At 44.6% G+C, this 24,173-nt stretch overlaps 1 protein-coding gene across 1 annotated transcript in view; it reads right to left on the minus strand.

Annotated features, from left to right (window-relative positions):
• The window catches only part of WDFY3 (WD repeat and FYVE domain containing 3), a 5,086,165-nt gene that overhangs the window by 2,368,529 nt on the left and 2,693,463 nt on the right, over positions 1–24,173 (minus strand). Inside the window, exon 22 of the mRNA XM_044059488.1 lies at positions 1,375–1,535. Within this exon, the coding sequence (XP_043915423.1) occupies positions 1,375–1,535 (161 nt within the window). The remainder of the gene's footprint in view (positions 1–1,374; positions 1,536–24,173) is intronic.

Below are 24,173 nucleotides of genomic sequence, written 5' to 3' on the forward strand. Positions count from 1 at the left end.
AGTTTCAGTCTTCCGATTGTTTAAACTGCTGATTTAGCATAGTGGTATGTTGCACTAACTGTAGTGTGTGTATAGTGTTCTTGGTTCAAGACTTGCCAGTAACATGCATGGGGTAACACATTTTATTCTAGCAACTTTCCAGAATTATACAAGCAATGTTTAATATGTGTCCCTGGTTTTTGACCTTTTGCCCCCCCCCCCAAAAAAAACCCCTGAAATTGAAAGTGAGAGAAGCTGTGCAAGATGCCTATGGCTTACACTACTGTCATTCTGTTTATAATTTGGGTGTGGAAGTAGACTTTTATGATAGAAACGTTCTGAATTAGGCAGTTTTGTAATTATTGGTTCATACATTTTCTTTCACTGCCTACAGTACAGCCTACTGGAAAAATGTTCATTCAAACAATAAATTTAAAATGTGCTCTGTCTAACAAGTGTGCTGTATTATACAAGGAATATAACTTAATAAAGTCAGGAAGGTGGATCAAAGAAAAGAACACATGTACGGTTCTTGTTTTGTGTGCAAGGGGCCAATGATTTGAAAACAGCCCAAAGGTAATCTTTATCCCTTATTGGCCAGATGTATTTTCTTTGGATGTGGTGCAGGTTTCAATACTGTTTTAATGAATGTGATTTTCAAGGGCAGAGAAGTTTTAATGCCAAGTCTATTTTCATTGTGAAACAGTATTGCTTTATTTATCAGATGTCTGTTAGTGTTTGTGCATTGATGATGATGTGCCTCAAAATGTAAAAATAAAATCCAAATCTTCATTATAGATGTAAGGCAGTATGCACACATTAGTGTTTACAGTAAATGGGGCGGAATAGCCAGGTAAAGGGATATTGGAATGGCTGCAGGGTGACTCTGGTGTCATATTTTGGTTGTCTGTTCTTCAGTTTGTATTTGAAAGTTGGTATCCCACAATTCCATTGGAGTGGGTGGGGTTACATAATTATGTATGCAAATGAGATGTTAATCAGCGTACAGATTTGTACCTATTTTTCATGGCCCTTGTCCAGATTTTTGATGTTTCCAGGTTGAGAAGTATTATATATATATATATACACACACACACACGTATATGTGTGTGTGTGTGTGTGTGTGTGTGTGTGTGTGTGTGTGTGTGTGTGTATGTGTATATATATATATATATATATATATATATATATATATGTATGTATATGTGTGTGTGTGTGTGTGTGTGTAGATATATATATATATATACACACACACATATATATTCTGTTAAGAATACATGGGCACAAACAATTCAATGATAACTTAGAATACACTTTAAAATGTTTTACTGAACAAAACAACAGAGTGTGGTCTGAACTTTACAATATCATACAGATTGGCATACTCCATCTTACCTGTTTTGCTATGGCTTTGCTGTCCAGTTTATTGTATATTTTTCGAATCTTAGCAACTGTAAGTGAGGAAACAGAAACGGCATAGAGTCCAAATGAAACTTTCTCTTCTGGAACTAGTGATACAGGGCAAGGAATGGCTACTTCAGGTTTTGAGTCTTTACCTGGAAATAAACAGGTAAACTATCATAGTCTTAGTATTTATTAAGTAATGAACACTAGAAAAGTACACAGTGGCTTACGATGTAGGATTATAAAATGGCTACTCACTAATCAAGGCACAGTGCATCTGACCGAACAGATCAAAAACAAATTAAAATAAAAATAAAGAAATAATTACAATAACTACATATTCATGGGCCAAAAAAGTAACTTTACAACCAGAAACAATGGCGAAATGCAGAAAGTTAAGTGGCTCTTCAATGCCACAGCTGCTAATTAATGAAAAAAAAAATCAAAGCATGATATGTCAAGAAGTCTGTCCAGCTCTACCTACAGCATACAGATGTTCATATGCACTACAGCTCATACTAATCTATCAGCTTACATCATACTTCTCAACTGTACAGATTTTCGCGAATGTCCCAACTTCTCAACTATACAGGTTTTCACGACTGCCCAGATTTTTGCCTCATATTTTGGTCCATTTTTCATAAAATTGTGGTTTTCTGGCAAATTAGTGGCTAATCATTAAAGACTAAAGTTAGAAAATAATGACTAACATATGAGTTTCAGACTTCATACCCTTCAGAAAATCCATGCTAATGCAAAACCTGTTATTCTATCGACTTTTTAAGTTTGTAACAGCAATATTTAAAAATTGTCCCTATTTTTAGGCCTTTGTCCCACTTTATTTATGGCTCTCGTTAACTTTAAGTACACATTTATGAACACCCGACGTATGACATGCAAAGAATAAAACACAGCGAAATGCACTGCTACAATGATGCCGTGATCTCTTCCCTTCCTTCTGTTACTGCAATGGAAGTATGTTTCTTGAGTGTGCAGCAGAAGGCAGACTGACAGCAAGCAGATCTTCCCCAGTGCAGACAATCTAAAATAAACAGTGCTAGCGTGTTCCATGGAAGCAGATGAAAACAATGACTTGCATTTGTCAGCACTAAATGACTTGCCCTTTCACGTATTGCAACAACTTCAGCATAGTTCTGCTGATGTCATATGTTTTGCAGTTTAAAAAGGACAACTACTAGACACAACAAACATTTTCAGTGCTAAACATTAACGCCACTGGTGACAGAAAGTAGCAATATGGCAAAAGAGACAGACGAGAAGAGAGGAGAAGTGCTTTGGTATATGCAATGCAATACCTGCAATGCAGCTATGTGTGTACATTCACTACTGCTCTGTTAAAATTAAATTCAGCAGTTACCTACCAGGATAGGGAAACAAACAGCATACTTGATGAGCAGCAAAAAAACACTGGACCTATGAATAGAATCCACTTACTGTTGCTGTTCAGAAGTGCTCCAGTACAAAAGAGGGTGCAATCTTTTGTCCCAATCTATCAGGACTTCATTAGACCCAGGTGCATAAAGCTTAAAGCTAATTACCCTTATCTAGTTTGTAATAAATACATGCAAGTTCAAGAGAGAGTCATGGTTCCACCTTCCTTGATATCTTCTGGAACATCACAAATGACTTCTGTTTAAAATATAAAATGTGAAAAGCACATGAGGATAGAAAAAGTTGCGTAAAAACTTACCATAACCATAGATGTCCTTCTCTTCCATGTTGCAGTATTCTGCATATGGGTTTACCCTTCAAGTCTTGCATACGTGCAGCCAGTATCCAAAAGCTTTCAGTACTTCCTAGGTGCACGAGACATCAGCTCTAGGCGACAGTATGTGGGCCATAAAAGTGAAGTCGGCATGCATCAGCCCTCAGAACTGAAGGCCCCAGGCGGAGGCAGTCCTAATAGAGGAATACCAAGTCACTGCCATCCAGAGAGGGCGACATAACTGATAACCGGGGAAGGAGGGAGGGGTGGAATACAGCAACATGAAAGAGAAGGACATCTATGGTTATGCTAAGTTTTTGCACAACTTTTCTATGTCCTTCAGTTCCTATCTTGCAGTATTCTACATATGGGTGAGTGCCAAATCTCACTAAGAAGGAGTGGTTGGTATGGAAGTAGATTCCAGGAACCCATCCAGGATAGCCCTAGCGAACCCTGCCCTGGACCTAGAGATGTGGTCTAGTTTGTAGTGTTTGTTGAAGGTGTGAACTGAAGACCAGGTGGGTGCCTCCAGGATAGAGGAGGTTTCCAGGCCCTTGAAGAAAGTGCCTGAGATGCCATGGTTCTAGTGGAGTGGGCTTTTACTGTACCCTGAAGTGATTTACTATGGTGCTGGTAACAGAAGGTAATGGCCTTGGAAATCCCAAGTTGAAATAGTCTGTTTGGACACAGCCTTCCCTAGTGCTCTAGGGTGGCAAGATATGAAAAGTTGGTCAGTCCTTCTGATATACTTAATGTAGTGGAGGTAGAATCTATCTAATTTGACTGTAAACATCCAGGGAATGAAGTATGCTTTCACTTCTTCCTTGTGAGTTCGTATAAAAAACAGGTAAGTGGATGGCCTGACTGAGAGAAAGGTCAGTGACTACCTTGGGCATGAAGGATGGATTTGTCCTGAGGTTAACCCTGTCTTTAAGAAAGACAACAAAAGGAGGGGTAGCCATTAGTGCCTGGACCTCTGATACCCTTCTGGCAGAAGTGATAGCCACTAGAAAGACTTCCAGGTGCAGAGCTTCAGGGAAGCTTGATCAGCAGGCTCAAAGGGTGGCAATGTAAGATTCTCCAGCACACAGTCGAGATCCCAAGGATGAGAGGTAGGTTTCTGGGGGGTCTGAGATGTAGGACCCCTTTGTGGAAGAGCTTCAAAGGAAGCCAGGATGCCAAGGGGGGATCCAAGGGTAGGCATGCAGAGACAGCAGACAGGTGTGCCTTAATACATGAGTAGGCCAGGCCGGTCTGAAGTAACTCAAACAAATAAGACAGCACTAGGGGAATGTCGCTGGTAGGCAGATCCAGCTGCTTATTTTGACACCAAGAAATGAACCTTTTCCATTTAGCCAGGTAAGATTTTCTACTGTTAGGTTTCCTAGCCTCCTGCAGGACATTGAGCACGTCCTCATTGTAAAGTTGTCTGTATAGGACCAGAAGCCTATCCAGCACATGGTCAGGTGTAGCAGCTGGCACTGTGGGTGGATTAAAGATCCCTTGTGCTGTGTGAGAAGGTCCACTCTGTGGGGTAACTTGTGGTGACTGCCCTTGGACAACTTGAAGAAGTAAGGGGAACCAATGCTGTCGGGGCCAGTAGGGGGTCACCAACAAGATTTTTGGATTGTCCTGCTGAATCCATAGCAGGACCTTCTGAATGAAGGGGGAAGGGGGGATGCATAAAGGTATTTCCCCTTCCATGAAATAGTGAAGGAATCTGTTGCCAGTGCCAATGGGTCTGGTGTCCTGGTACAGTATCCAGAAAGTTGCCTGTTGTTGGCATAGGCAAACAGGTCTATTTGTGGTGTACCCCATCTTTGGCCCATGTCCAGGAACATATCGAAGTGGAGCATCCATTCGTGATTGTTTGTGCTGGTTCTGCTCAAAAAATCTGTTTCCGAGTTGTGGAGAAAGGGAATGTATGTTGCTTTCAGGGTAATTCCCTGGGAAGTGGCTACTTCCTACACTAGTGTAGCAAGTCTGCAAAGTAGGTAGGACTTGGTCCCTTCCTTGCTTGTTGATATACCACAGGACTGTGGTGTTGTCTGAGTAAATCAGCAGGGATCCCTTCTAAAGGAAAGGAGTGAATGCCTGAAGAACTAGGAGGATCACCCTCATTTCTCTGGCATTGATGTGTTCTGTTTTCTGCCTGTATGTCCACAGGCCTTGAACTTTTCAGTGGCTGAGTGTGGCCCCCGCCCCAGGTCTGAGGCATCCGTATGCATGACAGTACAGTTGTGTACACTTATCATAAATGTAGATGTTCGAGTGTCTTCACTGTTGCAGTCATGACTGTAGGGTTCTCCCCTGCTGGCAGGTAGTCCTCGGTCGGCCAGAATCCCAAAGTCTGGGTCCGGCGTCGGCTGTTCAGCCATGCTCCCTGACGTCAGAGCGCCAGGAGTACAAAGCTGACAGCCGACGCCATGTTCTCCAGTTTTTCTTGCCCCAGATGTCAGGAGTCCCAAAATGAATAAGGTCCCAAAACCTTTGCAAATACACCTCAGAAGAATGGAGGAAAAAGGAACCACACAAAAGTAAAAATAAGAGGGGACAGGAGGGAGGGAAACCCAGAGTGCAACAGTGAAGACACTCGAACATCTACATTTATGGTAAGTGTACACAACTGTACTATGTTCATCGTGTTTCACTGTTGCAGTCATGACTGTAGGGTAGAATCCCAAAGCAGAATGAAAGGGAGGTGGTCATAAAGAAGAAGGGGCGGCTAAAAGGCCCTGCAAGACTGCAGAAGCAAAGCCTGCCCTAGACTTAGAGTAGAGAGTGCTTTGAAAAAGTATGCACTGAACTACAAGTTGCAGCTTCCAAAATGTCTTTGGTAGGAACGCCCCTGAGGAAGGCAGCGGAAGTGGCAGCAGCTCTGGTGGAATGAATACGTATACTCCCTGGGATTTGCTTTCCATGGTGTGAATAACAAAATCTGATTCCATGAGCAATCCATTTAGAAATGGTCTGTTTTGAAATGGCTTTACCTTGGGAACTTGAAGCATAAGAAACAAACAATTGCTCTGATTTTCTGATGTCCTTGGTTCTGTCCAGGTAAAAACGTAGCTGTCTGTGTACATCCAAGGAATGTAAGATCCTTTCCCCTTTATTTTGAGGAGTAGGGAAAAAAGCTGGCAAGTGAATAGTTTGATTTAAAGCCACTTTGGAAACCACCTTAGGCATGAAAGTAGGATTAGTCCTTAAAGACACCTTGTCTTGATGAAAAATAATAAAAGGTTCTACACCCATAACAGCCTGCAACTCTGAAACTCTCCTGGCAGAGGTCAGAGCTAAGAGGATGGCTGTTTTCCAAGATAAAAACTTGATGTCAGAAGAGGCAGCAGGCTCAAAAGGAGGCAAGGTGAGCTTTTCCAAAACATAGTTGAGATCCCAAGCAGGAATGGGAGGAGATCTGGGAGGTCTTAAGTTCTTAGCTCTTCTGAGAATCTGTCTCATGAGCTGGTAGGAAAAGATTGGAAGATCTGTATTATAATGAGCGGAAATAGCAGAGGCATGTATCTTAATGGAAGAGAAAGAGAGACCCTTATGTAAGAGATCCGTCAGGTAAAGTAAAATCAAAGGAATGTTAGGAAGAAGAGGATTAGAATCCTGAGCCTGCATCCAGGAACAAAATCTTTTCCATTTTCCTGCATAACATTTTCAAGTGCTAGGACGTCTGGCTTCTAAAATGGCATCCATAACCTGCTTGGGTAGGAGAGAATGTATCAAAGATCCTGGATTAACCAGGCCACCAGGCTGAGAGTTCTGACATGGGAGTGTAGAACCTGACCCTGGTGCTGGGACAGAAGGTTTGGAGTCTGTGGCAAAACCCAAGGGGGCTCCAGACATAGGTTTTTCAGAGTTAGGTACCAAAACTGTCGAGGTCAATTTGGGGCCAACAAGATTATCATCTTGGGCTTGTCCTGTTTGATCTTTAATAATACCCGTGGAAGAAGAGGAAGAGGCGGAAAGGCATATCCCGAGAGATTTCTCCAACTGAATGATAGTGCATCCACTTTCCAAGCTTGTTCGTGGAAAGACCTGGTGCAAAAAATTTGTAGTTGATGATTGAGGTGGGATGCAAAGAGGTCTATGTGAGGACATCCCCAGACTGCTGTTATCATCCTGAATATTTTGGTGTCCAGCATCCACTCGTGTGGGTCCGAAAGGTTTCTGCTCAGACTGTCTGCCAGGAAGTTTTGCTTCCCTGGTAGAAACTGAGCTTGAAGGTCCAGATTGCAAGCTAGAGCTGTGTTCCACAGATACATGGCTAGTCTGCAAAGGGGGCAGGAATGAGATCCCCCTTGCTTGTTTATGTACCACATAACTGTGGTGTTGTCTGTCCGTATCAGTAGTTGTCCTGGTTGTAGAAGATTCTTGAAGGCCAATAGAGCTTTCTGAACGGCTAACATTTCCTTTAAATTGATATGCAGGTGCTTCTGATCCTTTGTCCAAAGGCCCTGCAGACAGTTTCCCTGAAAATGGGCTCCCCATGCATAATCCGAGGCATCCGTGGTTAGTATCTGAGTGGCCGGAGGCAGACAGAAGGGTTTTCCTTTGTTTAGAGTGCATGCTTTGGACCACCAAAGGAATTCCTTTTGAAGACAAGGCAGGACGGAGATCAGAGTGTCTAAATTGTGGCAATGCTGCGACCATACACTTTTTAGGTACCACTGTATTTTCCTCATATGTAGCCTTGCATATGGTAAGAGAAGGATGCAGGAGGCCATGTAACCCAAAGCCTGCAGGAATCTCCTTGCAGATAGCGGAGTTAAAGTTGCCAAGGTTTTGAAAGTTAGAGCCAGCTGTAACTGTTTTTCGTGTGTCAGAAATGCCATCTGGGTTGTTGTGTTTAGAGAAGCAGCCAGAAAAATTACCTGTTGTGAGGGTGTCAAATTTGACTTTTTTATGTTTACAGTGAATCCCAGGAACTTGAGAAGATTTTGAACAAACTGTAGATGCTGTAGTAAGACCTCCTTGCTGTCTGCCTGAATAAGACAGTCGTCCAGATAAGGGTAGATTTGAATTCCCTTGAGTCTGCAATAAGCTACTACTGGAGCCAGGCATTTGGTGAAGACCCTGGGCGCAGTAGACAATCCAAAGGGCAGCGCAGAGAATTGAAATTGCCTCGATCCGGCCTTGAACCTGAGGTATTTTCTGCGCTCCTGCCTGATGGGAATGTGTAAATATGCCTCCTTTAAATCCAAAGTTACCATCCATGTATTTTTGGTCAGCATTGGAAGCAGATGCTGCAGAGTTAGCATCTTGAATTTTGGTATCTCTAGAAAAGTGTTCAAGAATGACAGATCCAGAATGGGTCTCCATGAATTTTGTTTCCTGGGGACTAGAAAGAGCCTTGAATAAAAACCTTGTCCCATCTCTTAAAGTGGAACTAGTTCTATGGCTTTCATAGCCAAAAGAGCTTCCACCTGGTTTAAGGTCTCTGTCCATTGATGTTTTGGAAGATCTGGCCATCCGCTTGGCCTTGGAAGGGTATGAAAATGGAATTTGTAACCTCTTGAAACCACATCCAGAACCCACTTGTCTTTGGTTATATGAGTCCAATTTAGGTGAAAAAGAGAAAGTTTTCCTCCGAGAGGGGCTTCCAGGCAAGAAGTTCCTGCAGCCCAACAGAGGGAGTCATTGAGTCGGTTTCCTATGAGCTTGCGACCTGTCCTCTTCCTCCCCTAGGGGTGGAAGCAGTCCACTGTCTTGGTCTATAAGAGGCTTGTGTTTGAGGCCTTCCTCGTGAGCGTCTGTATCTACCCCTCTGAGGCCTGTCTGAATTGGGAAAGGACCAATTTTTCGTAGGCAATTCCTACTAAATCTGGGTGGCTGTACTTGTAAGAAATCTTTAACTGTTTTCATGGATTTAGCCTTATCCTCCATCTTTTTAATCACCTCTTCAGCTTTAGATCCAAACAAAACATTATGCTGAACAGGAGCATCCAATAATTTAGCTTTTACTTGATCCGACAAATTTTGTTCCTTTAACCAGGCATACCTTCTAATTACTGTACCAGAGGCAGCAGCCCCACAGGAAGCCTCCAAGGCATCAAAACCACAGTGTAAATCATGCTTCCCAACTTGTTCAGTAGCATGCATTAAATCATGTAATTCCTTATCATCTGCACAGGCGGAAATGGAAGTTAGCTTTTGTTTCAAAACAGACAGGAGAAATTGCTGGTATTTCAGCATATGAAACTGACAGTTTAAAGCCCTACTAGATAAAGTAACAGAAGTGTACACTTTTTTGCCCCATCTTTCTAAAGATCTGGAATCCTTCTCAGTGGGAATGGGGTTCTTAGCAGAAGCGGCCTTAACTCCCTTAGGACCCTGAGAAATGGTTTCAGGGTCAGCAGTAGGGTTCTTGTATAAAAACTGATGGGAATCATCGAAAAACTCATCAGCTTGAATGTAAACCCATACATCACAAGATGGGTTGCAAACTGGCTAAGTGACAGAACCCACAGGGTCAGAGTTGCTGGAGCCATGTCAGACTCAAAGCCTGTCACAAGTGGTGTCCCACAGGGCTCAGTCCTGGGTCCACTCTTGTTCGGCATCTACTTTTCTGAAGTACAAGCAAACACAGGAGGGTTATGGCAGACAAAGTTTGCAGATGACTGCAAACTGGGCGCCATAGTCGAAAACACATCTGACACAGATATCCTCCAGAAGGGCCTCACAGAAACGGATAACTGGTGCCAGAGCCATGGCCTGAAGTTAAACGCCAAAAAATGCATAGTCATACCCTTCGGGAAAAACAAGGTTACCCTAGCTACCATATAGGTGGCAATCCACTGAGCACAGAAAAAGTCATCAGGGATCTGGGGACCCAGGTTGACAGTAGCCTTCGCTTGACACTCATGTTGCTAAAGTAGTTAGGAAAACCTTCTATATCGCCCACCTGATCATGAAGGGATTCACATCTAGATCAAGGGAGGTCATCGTCCCCCTGTACTCATCACTCATTAGACCTATGATTGAGTACAATGCCCCGTTCGGAATGCATCTGACCAGACACCTGCTGCAGCTTGAAAGGCCCCAAAAGTTCCTCACCAAAAGGATAAAGGGTCTCAAAAATATGTCTTATGCTGCCCGACTGAAAGAACTCCAGCTCTATTCAGTCTCATACCGCTTGCTCAGAGGTGACCTGTGCCTGACATATAAGGCCATGTCAAACCCAGATTTGATGAATATGCTTCACCTCAAAAAATCTAGATCCCTCAGAACCACAAGGGCGGGAGACTTAAACCTTGACACGGTTATAAATAGAACTTGCTGGAGGGACAGATTCATCACCCACAGACTCCCTATGCTGTGGAACAAAATCCCGGTATGTGAGGCAGAGCACCTCGCTGGCCTTGTTCAAGAGGAATCTTGACCAATGGATGGGAGATTGCAGATATACCCCAAGGATTACTTCAGTGTCACTGCTTGACAGAGGCACAGCAAAATGACAGGCATAGTTTTTATTCAAACTAAAGGGGTGGCGAAAGCCACATAACTATGGGCTAGGCTTATAAATGCCCTTGGGCAGATAGCCTAGCATGAACCTATGAACCTATGAATCAGGAACCCTGTAATATCTGTCAGGCTTAACAGGAGCTGGAGGAAGAGAGTCAGGGGTTAAGTTAGCCTCCGAAAAAGCATCATCCACAATATCCAAAACAGGAGGAATAGCCAGGGGTCTATGCTGGGGAAGAAGAAGAAAATCCCTTAGTCTTTTCTTAGATTCTGAATACTCCTGTCCTTCCCAGTGAAAATGTTCCCTCATTTCATGCAAAGTTTCCCCAAAAGAGAAATCCTCAGGGGGAGAAGCTGAGGGGATGGATTCCTCAGCATCAGAATCCTCATAAGGAGGGAAAGAATAATCCTGGTCAGAAGAAGAAACTGAAGAAACAGAAGCCTGATCAGAGGAGTCATAATAAACTTCCTGCCTTGGCCTTTTATCTGGAGGGGGATGTGAAAGTACAGTTTTGTACCTACCATAAATGTAGATGTCCGAACTGGATAGCATCTGCAGTCATAACAACTGGGTTGTCCTGTCGTCAGGCAGCCCTTCGGTCGGCCGGATTCCAAAGTCTGGGTCCGGCTTCGGCTGATGTCGCACTTCACCCGACGTCATCTCTGTTGGTCTTCGGGTATAAAGGCATCAGCCGACGCCATTTTCTTCAGTGTTTCTTGCCCCAGATGCCAGTGGCCCTCTTGGAAGGCTAAAATTTGGATAAATGCCAATGTATGCAGACAAGGAAGAAGGCATGTACAAAAATAAGCATGTATGTACATATATACAAACAAATACACCATAAGAGACTCCCCCCCAGCTAGCTATTAGGAGTGTAAATACCCTAGGAGTACCACAGAGGGGAAGGAGGGTGGGTAATCCTGACTGCAGATGCTATCCAGTTCGGACATCTACATTTATGGTAGGTACAAAACAGTACTATGTCCTTCATGGATGCATCTGCAGTCATAACAACTGGGTAGAATACCATAGCTAAACTAGGGGTGGAGGAAGAATAAGTAAAAATTATGGTGTAGTCAGGATCCCTTGCAGTACAGCAGTGGCAAACCCTGCTCGGGATCTGGAATATAGAGGTAAATTGTAATGCTTGGCAAATGTATGCACGGAGGTCCAAGTAGCCGCCTCAATAATGTCCTTGGTTGCCACTCCTCGTAAGAATGCTGTGGTAGTGGCTGTAGCTCTTGTTGAATGAGGTCTTATGTTCTGTGGCATTGGTTTTCCATGGTAGGAGTAACAGAATCTTATGCAATTTCCTATCCATTTGGAGATTGTTTGCTTGGAAATTGCTTTTCCTTCCCTTCCTGGTGCATAGGCCACTAACAGCTGGTCACTCTTTCTGTTTTCTTTTGTTCTGTCCAGGTAGTAGCGTAACTGTCTATGTACATCCAAAGTATGCAGTAGTCTTTCCCCCCTGTTCTGTGGGTTGGGAAAGAAGGTAGGTAGGTGGATTGCCTGGTTTAAGGACACTCTGGATACCACCTTTGGCATAAATGTAGGATTAGTTCTCATGGAGACTCTATCTTGATGGAAGATCAGGAAGGGTTGTACTGCCATTAAGGCCTGGAGTTCTGAAACCCTTCTTGCTGAAGTGATTGCCAGGAGGAAAGCAGTTTTCCATGATAGGTGTTGAAGATCCGCTGTTCCTGCTGGTTCAAATGGTGGGAGTGTCAATTTTTCTAGTACAAAATTTAAGTCCCATGCTGGCAGTGGTGGTTTCCTAGGAGGTTTTACGTTCTTGATTCCTCTGAGGAATTGCCTGAGTAGAGGATGTGAGTAGACAGGCGGATCATAGCTGTATTCCGCAGAGATAGCTGATGCATGTATCTTGATGGAGGAATAGGACAGGCCTGTGTGTAGAAGCTCTGCCAAGTACTCCAGGATGTTAGCAATGTCTATGTTTGACACATCTTTTCCTCTTTCAGCACTCCAAGTGGCAAACCTTTTCCATTTTCCTGCATAGTTCCTTCTTGTTGAAGGTCTGCGGGCTTCAAGTATAATGTCTTTAACCCTTTGGGATAAATCTGGGTTGGTTGTTCTTAAGTGATGTTCCAGGCAGTCAGTTGTAAGGTTTTTAGGTTTGGATGCAGGATGTTGTATTTGTTCTGAGTTAACATCAAGGGCATCAGAGGTATTGGCCACATTCTCCCCTGAGACATGCTCCTGAGCAAGGGATACCAGTGTGTCTTGGCCAATTTGGAGCTATCAGGATTATCTTTGGTTGTTCCTCTTTGATTTTCAGCAGTACCATGTGCATCAAAGGAAGAGGTGGGAAGGCATAAGCTGTCAGGCCTTTCCAACTGAAGGAAAGGGAGTCCACCTTCCATGCAAGAGGGTGGCACGTCCTTGTGCAGAATTTCCTGAGTTGGTGGTTGAGTGGGGATGCGAACAGGTCTATTTGTGGCATTCCCCATTTTCTTGTGATGGCCTTGAATATGTCCGGGTGCAGCATCCATTCGTGAGCATTCGATGTGGTTCTGCTTAACATATCTGCTAGTGTATTTTCTTTTCCTGGCACAAAGGTTGCCTGTAACTGGATGTTGTAGTTCAGTGCCATGTTCCAAAGGTCCAGAGTCATTCTGCATAGGGGGTAAGAATGAGTGCCCCTGCTTGTTGATATACCACATGACTGTGGTGTTGTCTGTCCTTATCAATAAATGGCCTTCTTTTAGGAAAGGCTTGAATTTCTGGATTGCTAGCTGTACTGCCAGCATTTCTTTTGGTTTATGTGCAGGTGCAGCTGGTCTGGAGTCCACAATCCTTGTATGCATTTGTCCAACATGTGTGCCCCCCAACCTAGGTCTGAGGCGTCCGTTGTGATGATCTGGTTCGCTTGACCTTTGTGGAAGGGCAAGCCTAGGTTTGCCTGGCATGCTTGGGCCCACCATAGGAATTCTTGTTTCAGGCATGGGATTAGTGGTATTTCGGTTTCTAGGCTGTGGCTGTGCTGAGACCATAAGTTTTTTAGGTACCACTGTAGCTTTCTCATATGCAGTCTGGCATGAGGAATCAGGATTATGCATGATGCCATGAATCCCAAGGCCTGCAGTATTTTTCTTGCTGTTAGTTTGTTCTGCTTTGTTAATGCCAAGAAGTAATGAGGAAGTTGTTCTTGTTTTTCTGCAGTCAGGAATGCCATTTGTTTTACTGTATCCAATTCTGCACCCAAGAATGTTCTTGTCTGGGATGGAATCAGCCTTGACTTTTTTAGATTGACTGTGTATCCCAGGGCTTGTAACAAGTAGATGACCCTTTGTAAATCTGTTGTCAGCTTGTCTTTGTTGTCCGCTTGTAGCAGGCAATCGTCCAGGTATGGATAGATTTGGATTCCCTGTAGCCTGCAATGAGCAATTACTGATGCCAGGCATTTTGTGAATACTCTGGGCGCAGTAGATAAGCCAAAGGGCAATGCTGAGAATTGATAATGCTCTGATCCTGCAAGGAATCTGAGGTATCTTCTGCAAATTGGTCGAATGGGGACGTGCAGGTATGCCTCCTTGAGGTCTAGAGTCACCAGCCAACACTCCTTGCCCAGCATGGGAAGAAGTTGCTGTAAGGTCAGCATTTTGAATTTTGGGACGATGATGTAAGTGTTTAAGACGGACAGATCGAGAATGGGTCTACAAGTCTTTTCTTTTCTTGGGACTAGAAAGAGTCTGGAGTAAAATCCCTTGCCCTGTTGATTTTCTGGTACTCTCTCCACAGCTCTCATGTTGGTTAGCTGAATTACCTGGTTCAGAGCTTCTGCTTTTTGAGTTGGAGGTAAATTTGGCATTCCTCTGTTTACTGGTAAGGTGTGGAAGTGGAACCTGTAGCCTTGGTCTATGGTTTTTAAAATCCACTTGTCTTTTGTGATATAGTGCCAATTTCTTGAAAATAAAGCTAGCTTTCCGCCTAAAGGTGCTGCTATTTGCTCTCTGGTAGGCGGTGTCAGAGCCAAGTCACTGTGATTGTCCTGTTGCAGTGGCAGTGTTTGTGTCAGTGCCTCTCTGGTTGCTACCTTGCCACTGTCGTCCTCTGTAGGCACTGCCTCTGGATTGGTTTCTGCCTCTAGAGCGTCTATACCTGCCTCTTTGGGTCTTTGATGAGTCTGGAAAGGACCAATTTTTGGCAGGCCAGTTTCTGCTAAACCGAGGGGGCTGAACCTGTAAGAAATCCTTAACTGTTTGTACAGATTTTGCCTTCTCTTCCATTTTCTTCATTACCTGTTGAGCAGAAGTACCAAATAGATTGTCCTTATCCATAGGAGCATCTAACAATTTTGCTTTTACATGATCCGGCAGGACTTGCTCTTTTAACCATGCATGCCTTCTTATCACTGTGCCAGTCATGGCTGATCTAAATGAAGCCTCCAGTGCATCATAGCCACATTTCAAAGAATGGTTACTAACCTGCTGTATGTTATTCACCATTTCTAAGACATATTTCTTATCTAAGGTTTCTTCAGAGGAAAGTTTCTTAGACAACTGATCAAGCATAAACTCTTGATATTGAATCATGTGAAACTGACAGTTTAAAGCTCTAGCTGAGAGAGTGGCAGATGTGTAAACTTTTTTGCCCCATCTGTCTAATGACCTGGCTTCCCTTTCAGAAGGGAGAGGGTTTTTTGTAGAGGTAGAGGCTACTGCCTTAGGCCCCTGGGAAATAGTCTCAGGGTCTGCAAGTGGGGCCTTGTAAAGGTGGTGATGAGTGTTAGGTACCCTGTAAAATCTGTCTGGTTTGGCTGGAGCTGGGGGTAAGGAATCAGGTGCAGTGCAAACATCATTAAATGCATCATCCACAACAGGCAAAACTGGAGGTATAGCTAAGGGCCTGTGTTGCGGCAGGTGCAGAAAGGTTCTAAGCCTTTTTCTTGAGTCTGAGAAATCCTGTCCTTGCCATTGGAATTGTTCTCTCATGGCATGTAAGGTTTCCCCAAAGGAGAATTCCTCTGGTGGAGAGACAGATGGAATGGAATCATCAACATCGGAGTCTTCATAAGTGGACAAAGGAGCCTCTGGCTGTTCTGTAGTGTCTGAGTCCTCCGAAGAATCATCAGAGCCTTCCTGCTGGGGTGGCTCTGTTCTAGGCCTCTTTTCTGGAGGCTGAGAGGCCCTGTCTGGGTGTGATTGGGATCCCCTAATTAAGGAAATCAAATCCTCTGCCAGGGTAAGCATTTGAGAGCTAGAAGGGTGTCTGTGAGAGGGGGCCTTAGCAGGAACTGTACTAACAGTTTTTGCTGCCTTGGCCCTGGCAAAGGCCTTGATAGACATGGCTGCAGGAGGCCTAGCAGCACCACGTGCTGGGGTAGAAACATCCAAAGGGATGGTGTCAGATAACTCACTAGAAGCCACAGTAGAAGGTAAAATTTCAGAGGCCAATTCAACTGTAGTAGCAGGAGCCTCGGTAGTAGTCATGGTTTCGGCTGAGGAAAGACCGGTTTTCTCGGTTTCGGCCGAAACCGAGACACTCGCGGTTTGCTTATCCGTGGTTTCGGCTGAAACCGCGGACCGCGAGTGTCGGTCTTTTTCCTTGCGTTTTTTAATTATTTGGGTAGTCGGGTGATCCGACGGCATAATGTACGCAAAGTCGGAGCCGAAAAACTGTTCAGCAAACTCCGACCGACGCCTAAGCGTTCGTCGGTTGAAGGAAGCACAGGCTGAACAGGCAACTACGTCGTGGTCTGGGCCTAAACAAGGTAGGCAGTAAGAGTGGAAATCCTTATGAGGTATTTGTTTCCCACAAGTTAAACAATTGTTTACTTTTTCTGACATCGGCTGAGGCAAGAAAAGGTCCCCAACGGGGTACTTAGCTTTTTAGAAGTCTTCGAAGTAGTATTCGGTAGTAGGAATCTCTGTATCTGACCGACCGGCACTTGCAAACAGCTTCTGCTTCGGGCGCCACGCGGCAAGAAAGACTGAAGAAAATGGCGTCGGCTGATGCCTTTATACCCGAAGACCAACAGAGATGACGTCGGGTGAAGTGCGACATCAGCCAAAGCCGGACCCAGACTTAGGAATCCGGCCGACCGAAGGGCTGCCTGACAAAAGGACAACCCAGTTGTTATGACTGCAGATGCATCCATGAAGGACATCCCCTAATCATAGTGAGTAAGTCCTCCGCCATCTTAAGTAACTGTTTCTGTGACTTGGGAGCCGGATCATTAGAGGCCTGTGTTGCAGTCTTTGATTTGGAAGGAGTCTTTGCCTTTGTCTTTGGCTTTGCCTTTATTAGAAGATGAGTAGGCCTGAAAACCCCTTCGGAAGCCGGTACCTGCTCAGCGGCTCCGGACCCATCCGAAGGAGCATTGTCCGAAGGTCCTGCAACAGAAGTATTCAAAGGCCTAGTTGGCTCCTCGTGGGAGTCCGTTTCGGCCATCGGTTCCGAAATGGCCGATGACAGGGGCTGCAAAAGCGCCTCACTGATGACGGCTGAACCTGAAGCTGGCTCTGCTTGTACAATATCGTCAGATTTGGACCTCGGAGGCCTGTCTTTGTCCTTGTGTCGTTTGTGAACTCCGGTAGTCGGAACAGTATCCGATGACATTTTGTAATTAAAATGCCTACCGAAGTAATGAAATGCAAAATCGTACCTTTGTTTAATTGTACGTTGACTGAATCTAGCACAAAACTGACAACTAGCTACATCGTGGTCAGGGCCTAAGCAAGGAATACAGTAAGAATGAAAATCCTTATGAGGTATTTGCTTCCCACATGAAATACAATTATTAACTTTTTCTGACATCGGACTGGAGCAAGAAAAAAGTTTCCCCAACGGGGTACTTAGCTTTGAGTAGAAGAAGAAAGTCTTCGGACTGAAGATTAGTTTGTCAGGAGTCAGCTGACCAGCACTTGCGAACTGCTACCACTGCATGGCAAGAAAGACTGGAGAACATGGCGTCGGCTGTCAGCTTTGTACTCCTGGCGCTCTGACGTCAGGAAGCATGGCTGAACAGCCGACGCCGGACCCAGACTTTGGGATTCTGGTCGACTGAGGACTGCCTGCCGGCAGGGGAGAACCCTACAGTCATGACTGCAACAGTGAAACACGATGAACATCTGAGAAGGTTGAGATGGTTGGAGGAGGAGTTCTGGGTTGAGCTTCACCTGCGCCAGCCACCATAAGATCTCCTGTTTTAGGCATGGAAGCAAAGGCACAATGTGTTCCAGTGGGTGGTTGTGCTGTTTCCAGACAGAGTGTAGGTACCACTGTAGTTTTCTCATGTGTAATCGAGTTAGGGGTAGCATGGGAATTTTAGCTGCCATGTAACCCAGCAGCTTGAGGTACTGCCCTGCAGTCAGATGAGGGGAACAGGAGAATCCACCTTGCAGGTCCTCTGTGGGTATTCCTCCATCAAGTCTGTGGGGATTCTGCACCCTAAGAACACAATGACTTGGGTCGGTGTGAGCTTGGACTTTGGGAAGTTTATTTGGAACCCAAGAGCCTGTAGGAGAGACAACACAAACTGGATATGGGTTAGGAGTGTTTTTTGGCTGGCAGCCTGTAAAAGCATGTCGTCCAGATATTTATTATTTATGCATTTATTTATTTTACATTTGTTAACCGGGAAATTCCGACTGGACCAGGTCCATTTTCAGCGGAGGCCCAGGGAGAAAAGCTCCAACATCAATTTATACAAATACAGTACATCCAGCATAATACACAAAACAGGTTACATAATGTATGCTGAGCATAGTAATATAACAAGAATTAATAAAAACACTCCAGGTAAAAGAAGATATAGAACATGGGTAAAAAGACAATGTCAGTCATACATTGGTACGAAAAGAAAATATATCAAGTAAGATTTTACAGTTAAAAGTACGCTTTCGGATGACCAAGCCTACAGGGGATCAGAGCTCCAGCATGTGATCAGAGAGGAATTTGGGGAGTTAATAGTAGTATGGGTAGGGTTATGTGATACAAGGGCATAACCAGGCACTAAAAAGGTGCGATTTGAGGGAGTTTTTGAATATGGATGTGGAGGGGGCAGTGGACACAGATAGGGGAAGAGAGTTACAATTTCTGGCAATGGTGTGGGAGTAGAGCACTTTCCCTGCATTATTGTTAGCCTTGGTGATGGAGAGGAGAGATTGTTCACTGGATCTTAGGTACCGGTTTGCATTATAGACAGTAAGTAGGTTGGATAATGAGGGGTTTTTTTTCAAGATATTTGAGAATATTGTAGGCTGTGCCCAGCTGGTGATAGTTAAGTAGCTATGGTAGCTCAAGCCATTTTAGTTCTTTAAGTGTAGCACAGTGATGGGTTCTATAGGTTGAGTTAGTAGCAAACTTGGCTATTTTATTGTAGCATGATTCTAGTTTGTCTAGGTCACACTGTCTGATTTGGGTAAAGATTGGTGCTGCGTATAACAGAGTTGAGAGGAGGTGGCTTTGTGCAAGAGTGACTCTTGCTTTTTGTGAGAGAAAGGACTTGTACCAGTATAGGGAGCCTAGTTTTTTGTGTACTAGTTTTATGCTATGTGAGATGTGAACTTCAAAGTGGAGATTATTGTCTATTGCAATGCCCAGAAGTTTGGTGTGGTTAGAAGGGGAGATGGTGGTGCCGTCCTTAGATGTTATGGTAAAGGAGAGTTTCTGTTTTGATCTATTAGGGGTAAATAGTAGAATATGTGTATCCCTTTTGTCCTGCAAAAGGCTATTACTGGAGCCAGGCATTTGGTGAAGACTTTGGGTGCAGTTGGAAGTCCAAAAGGCAAGGCAGAGAAATGCAAATGTGAGGAGCCCACTAAGAATCTTAAGTATTTCCTGTGTGTTGGTCTTATGGGAATGTGTAAGTAGGCATCCTTGACGTCTAGAGTAGCTAGGAAGCCTTTGCCCATAATATGAAGGAATAGAGTTGGCAGGGTCAGCATTTTGAAAGTTGGCACCTTTAAAAAAGGATTGAGCCTTGAAAAGTCTAAGATGGGTCTCCATGGCCCTTCTTTTCTGGGAACTAAGAAAATCCTTGAGAAGAACCCTTTTCCAAATTGGGATGGAGGGATTCTTTCTACAGTGCCCTGGTTTAAAAGGGACTGTAGTACTGGTAGGAGGAGGGGCAGGTGGTAAGCAGGAGGTTGTAGCTTGCCTAGACTTACTGCGGAGGTTATCCAAGACAGGAAGTAACCTTCTTGGAGGATGGAGAGGACCCACTTGTCTGAAGTGATCTGATTCCAAACAGGAAGGCAGTGGGAAAGGCGAGCAGACAGTGGGATGGAGGCAGCTGGTAGGGGAGGCAGGAGTGGTAGGTAGTCAGAAGCTACCTGCTCTGTCCTGAAAAGGCATCCTTTGACTAGAGGAGGAAGGTGCTCTAGCTGAAGAGTTTTTCTTTCTTGGTTGTCTGTGTCTAGATTGAGGAGAAGGATTGGAGTGTTTCCTGATGAACTGTGTTTTCGCAGCATAGTTCCTGTATAATTTAGGTACAGGAGAAACTAGCAGAAAACTCATTACAGCCGAGTGATGTCTCCAGGCATTTCTGCAGTTACCCCCTAGTGCGGCTCTAGGAGTGAAATATTGCCTGTTCATACTTGCATTAATAATTCCAAAACCATGCTACATACAAGGTATCAGACTATTTTATCTTGAAGCATACATAACAGCAAACACAACTGCATTGACATATGACCTCTGTCAATTAGTATTGGTTAGAACTGTAAGGTGATAACTTCATTTTTAAAGGCTGAAGCCACACCCACTGGGAGTTAAAGCTATACACTCAAAAGAGCTCTACTGGAGAGAATGAGTTAAGATCCTGCATCTTTTTCCTTTTTGTTGCAGGGATTTGAAAAGATCTGCTACTTTTGAGCCAAATAAGGCAGCACTGTCAAGTGGTGCATCATTGAGCACAGTGTGGTGGATCTGCAAAGTGCAGAAGCTGAAGCTGCTGACCTTGCTGAGGATTCAGCAGCATTGTAGCTACATTTAATTGAATGCCTGGTAACTTGGGATGTGAGGGCCAGTAGAGAAGACATGGACGATTTGACCGAGGAGTCTGGAATGTCTGCCACCAGTTTGGTGGCACAGCCTAGAAGAGAAAGGCTGTACTTTGCCATACGAGTCTGGTAATTAGTAGCGCTAAATGCCAAAGTGAAAGAGGTGTAAATCGTTTTGCCTAGCTTTTCCATAGTTTTGCTGTCTTTGTCAGCAGGAAGGATGGTGGTGGCAGGCAAAAGTTTGGAAGCTTTGTCTGTGGAGACAGAAATGGTAGCTGGATCTGCAGGAGGGCACTTAATGAATTAGTTGAATCTGGAACTTTGTACAGTCTGTCTGCTCTACGAGGAGCAGGAGGTTGTGAGTCCGGATTGAGAGATGCAGTGGAGAAAGCATCTAAAAAGGCAGGCAGTATAAGAGGAAAGGCCGAAGGGCTTGGTTCTTCCATTTGAATGAGGTCATAGTACCTCTTTTGTATGTCAGACATATCTGTAGAGTCCCATTTGAAGTGTTCTTTCATTTTAAAAATAGTTTCAGAGAAGGTTAAGTCTTCAACAGGGGAATCTGGGCCTATAGATTCTTCCTCTGGAGATCCATAACCCAAGGGAGAAGAGAGTTGTGAGTTATAAGAGAGGGAATCATCTGAGGAATCTGAACAGATAACCCCTTCCCTGGTAACTGTCACTGCAGGTTGAGGCCTAGGACTAAGGAGAGGAAGAGAAGATGCAGGAGAAGAAGTAGCTGATGTAGGCCTCAGGGCCATGAAAGCTGAGAAAAGGCTTTGGCTAAAAGCCTACCAGTCTGGAAAATTTTCTGCTGGCTGGGAAATATGCTTCCTTTTTTTGTTCCTCTTAAGAGTCCCAACTGGCGTCTGTTTAAGAGCAGGTGTCATAGCCTAAGGCAGGGAATCGGAAAGTTCCCCTGAACACATTTGGTTCCACCCGGGCATCTGAAACAGTCACTGGAATAGCCTCTGTAGACATGCTGCTGCTCACTGGTAGTACGGCTTCCTCAGAGGTACCTGTGACATCCGGTGCAGCGGATCCAGGTCCAGAGCCTAAGGCCTTGTCTTGCTGATGTACCAAACTATGGACATGTCTGTTTGAACTGCAATAGTCCCAAGAGGAAAAAAGCTCTGTAAGGCTCGCAGCGCTAGAACCACCGCTCTCATCTCTATAACAGTGATATGCAGATTGATTTATTTTGTCAGTCATGTGCCCTGAACTCAGCCCGAGTAATGCCCCTCCAACTGGGATGCATCCGTTGTCAATGTGGCAATGGGAGGGGGGGGGGACAGATGTCCTTCTTCAATGTCCCTTGAGTGGAGCCACCAAGACAGGGAGTCTTTGCACACTTGAGACAACTTAATTGGATGATTCAGTGGACAGCTGTACAGGGACCACTGTTCTGATAGAGTCCACTGAAGAATCCTCATGTGTAGGCGAGCTGAAGGAACGAACATTACGATGGCAGCCACAGAACCTAGTGCTTTGAGAACTAATTCTGTAGGTGGCTAAGAAATGGCTAGGATTTGTCTGCTATCTCATCAGGTGGGTGGCCAACTGGCTCACCAACAAGACCCTAAAGGTCAAAATTGGCACATCCACATCCTACAGCAAACCTGTCACTAGTGGAGTTCCCCAGGGATCTGTTCTGGGATCCCTACTGTTTGGCATCTATTTCTCACAGGTCCAGGCAAAGACAAAAGGCTTGTGGCTGACCAAGTTTGTGGATGACTGTAAGCTGGGTGCTGTCACTGACTCTCCAAATGATAACATACTGCAAGATGGTCTCACTGCAACTAATTACTGGTGCCAAAATCATGGCCTCAAGTTAAATACAAAAAAGTATCATCATACCATTGGGCAAAAACATGGCCCCTACTGATTACCACATCAACAGCAACTCCCCAAGTACATACCCTGTGGTGAGAGACCTGGAGACTCAGGTTGACAACAATCTCACATTTGACCATCATAGCGATAGTTGTTAGAAAAACCTTTTACTTGGTTCATCTCATAAGTAAAGGGATTGCTTCTAGAAAAAAGCAGCTTTTTACCTCTCTGTACTCCTCCCTCATTAGACCAATAATTGAGTATAAAGTCCCGTTTAGTATGTACCTCTCCAAACATCTGGAAAGGCAACAGAAATACCTCACAAACAGAATCCATGGCCTCCAACACCTGTCCTATGCAGACAGGCTCATATCACTATCACCTCTACTCGGTATCATACAGATTGCTCAGAGGTGATGTGTGTCTCGCCTACAAGGCAATCTCGAATCATGCCCTACTAGAGAAGCTCCATATCCACAAGTCTAAATCCTTGCACATTACTGGCTTGAAAGCCTTGAATCTAATATGTGACATCAACAAAACCTGCTAGAGAGACAGGTTTGTCTCCCAGAGGCTGCCTCGCCTCTGGAATACACTTCCCATAAACGTCAAACAGAGTACCTTGCTGACCCTCTTCAAGCACAACCTTAATGAGTGGATGACAAACCACAAATTTAGTCCAGGGGTTTTACCTGTGTCCCTCACTGACACAGGCAACAGGTGCTGACTGAGGTTTGAGCTTAGAACTGGTAACGACTGACTCACAGCCGGGAGCAGAGAAACCTTCGAGAGCACCTGTTCATTTTGATGGGCTAGTACACCTCTTGAAGCTCTATTGAGCACATCCAGTTGTCTTTTTGGAGGACAGGTAGAACAGACTGTACCGTGACTATCAGGAATTTTGAATTCTTTACAGATTTGTTTAGGAAAGTTAAATTCAGGATTGGTCTCAGGTTACCCGTCATTTTTGGCACTGAAAAAGTACAGTTTTGTACCTACCATAAATGTAGATGTCCGACAGATATGCAACTGCAGTCATAACATATGGGTTGTCCTGCCTCAGGCAGCCCTCGGTCGGCCAGATTCCAAAGTCTGGGTCCGGCGTCGGCTGGTGTCGCCTCCTCTCCGACGTCAGAACGGCTGGAGTATAAAGGCATTGGCCGACGCCATCTTCTTCAGTGTTTCTTGCCCCAGATGCTAGGTGCCCTCCTAGGAAGGCTAAATTTGGTGAATGGATAAAAAATTCCAGACATGCACAACAGTAATAAACAGATACACCATAGAGATACCCCCAGCTAATAGGAGTAGGGGTAGTGGACCCATAAAGAAGGATGTAGAGGGGAAGGAGGGTGGGAGAATCCGACTGCAGTTGCATATCTATCGGACATCTACATTTATGGTAGGTACAAAACTGTACTATGTCCTTCAAGAATGCAACTGCAGTCATAACATATGGGTTGAATACCATAGCCAAGCTGGGGGCGGTTGGAACTAAGAAAGTGATGGTGTAGCTAAAATGCCCTGCAGGACTGCCGAAGCAAAGCCTGCTCGGGATCTGGAGTATAAAGGCAGGTTGTAGTGCTTGGTAAATGTATGCATGGAGCTCCATGTAGCAGCCTCTAGAATGTCCTTTGTAGCCACTCCTCTTAGGAAAGCTGTAGATGTGGCTATAGCTCTGGTGGAGTGTGGCCTAATATTGTCTGGCACACCTTTTCCATGGAAGGAATAGCGGAATCTGATGCAGTGACCAATCCATTTGGAAATTGTTTGTTTGGAGATTGCTTTTCCTTGT

Source organism: Protopterus annectens, chromosome 17.part0 (assembly GCF_019279795.1).
Source record: "Protopterus annectens isolate FY-2018-M chromosome 17.part0, PAN1.0, whole genome shotgun sequence".
In the NCBI taxonomy this organism is placed as follows: domain Eukaryota; kingdom Metazoa; phylum Chordata; order Ceratodontiformes; family Protopteridae; genus Protopterus; species Protopterus annectens.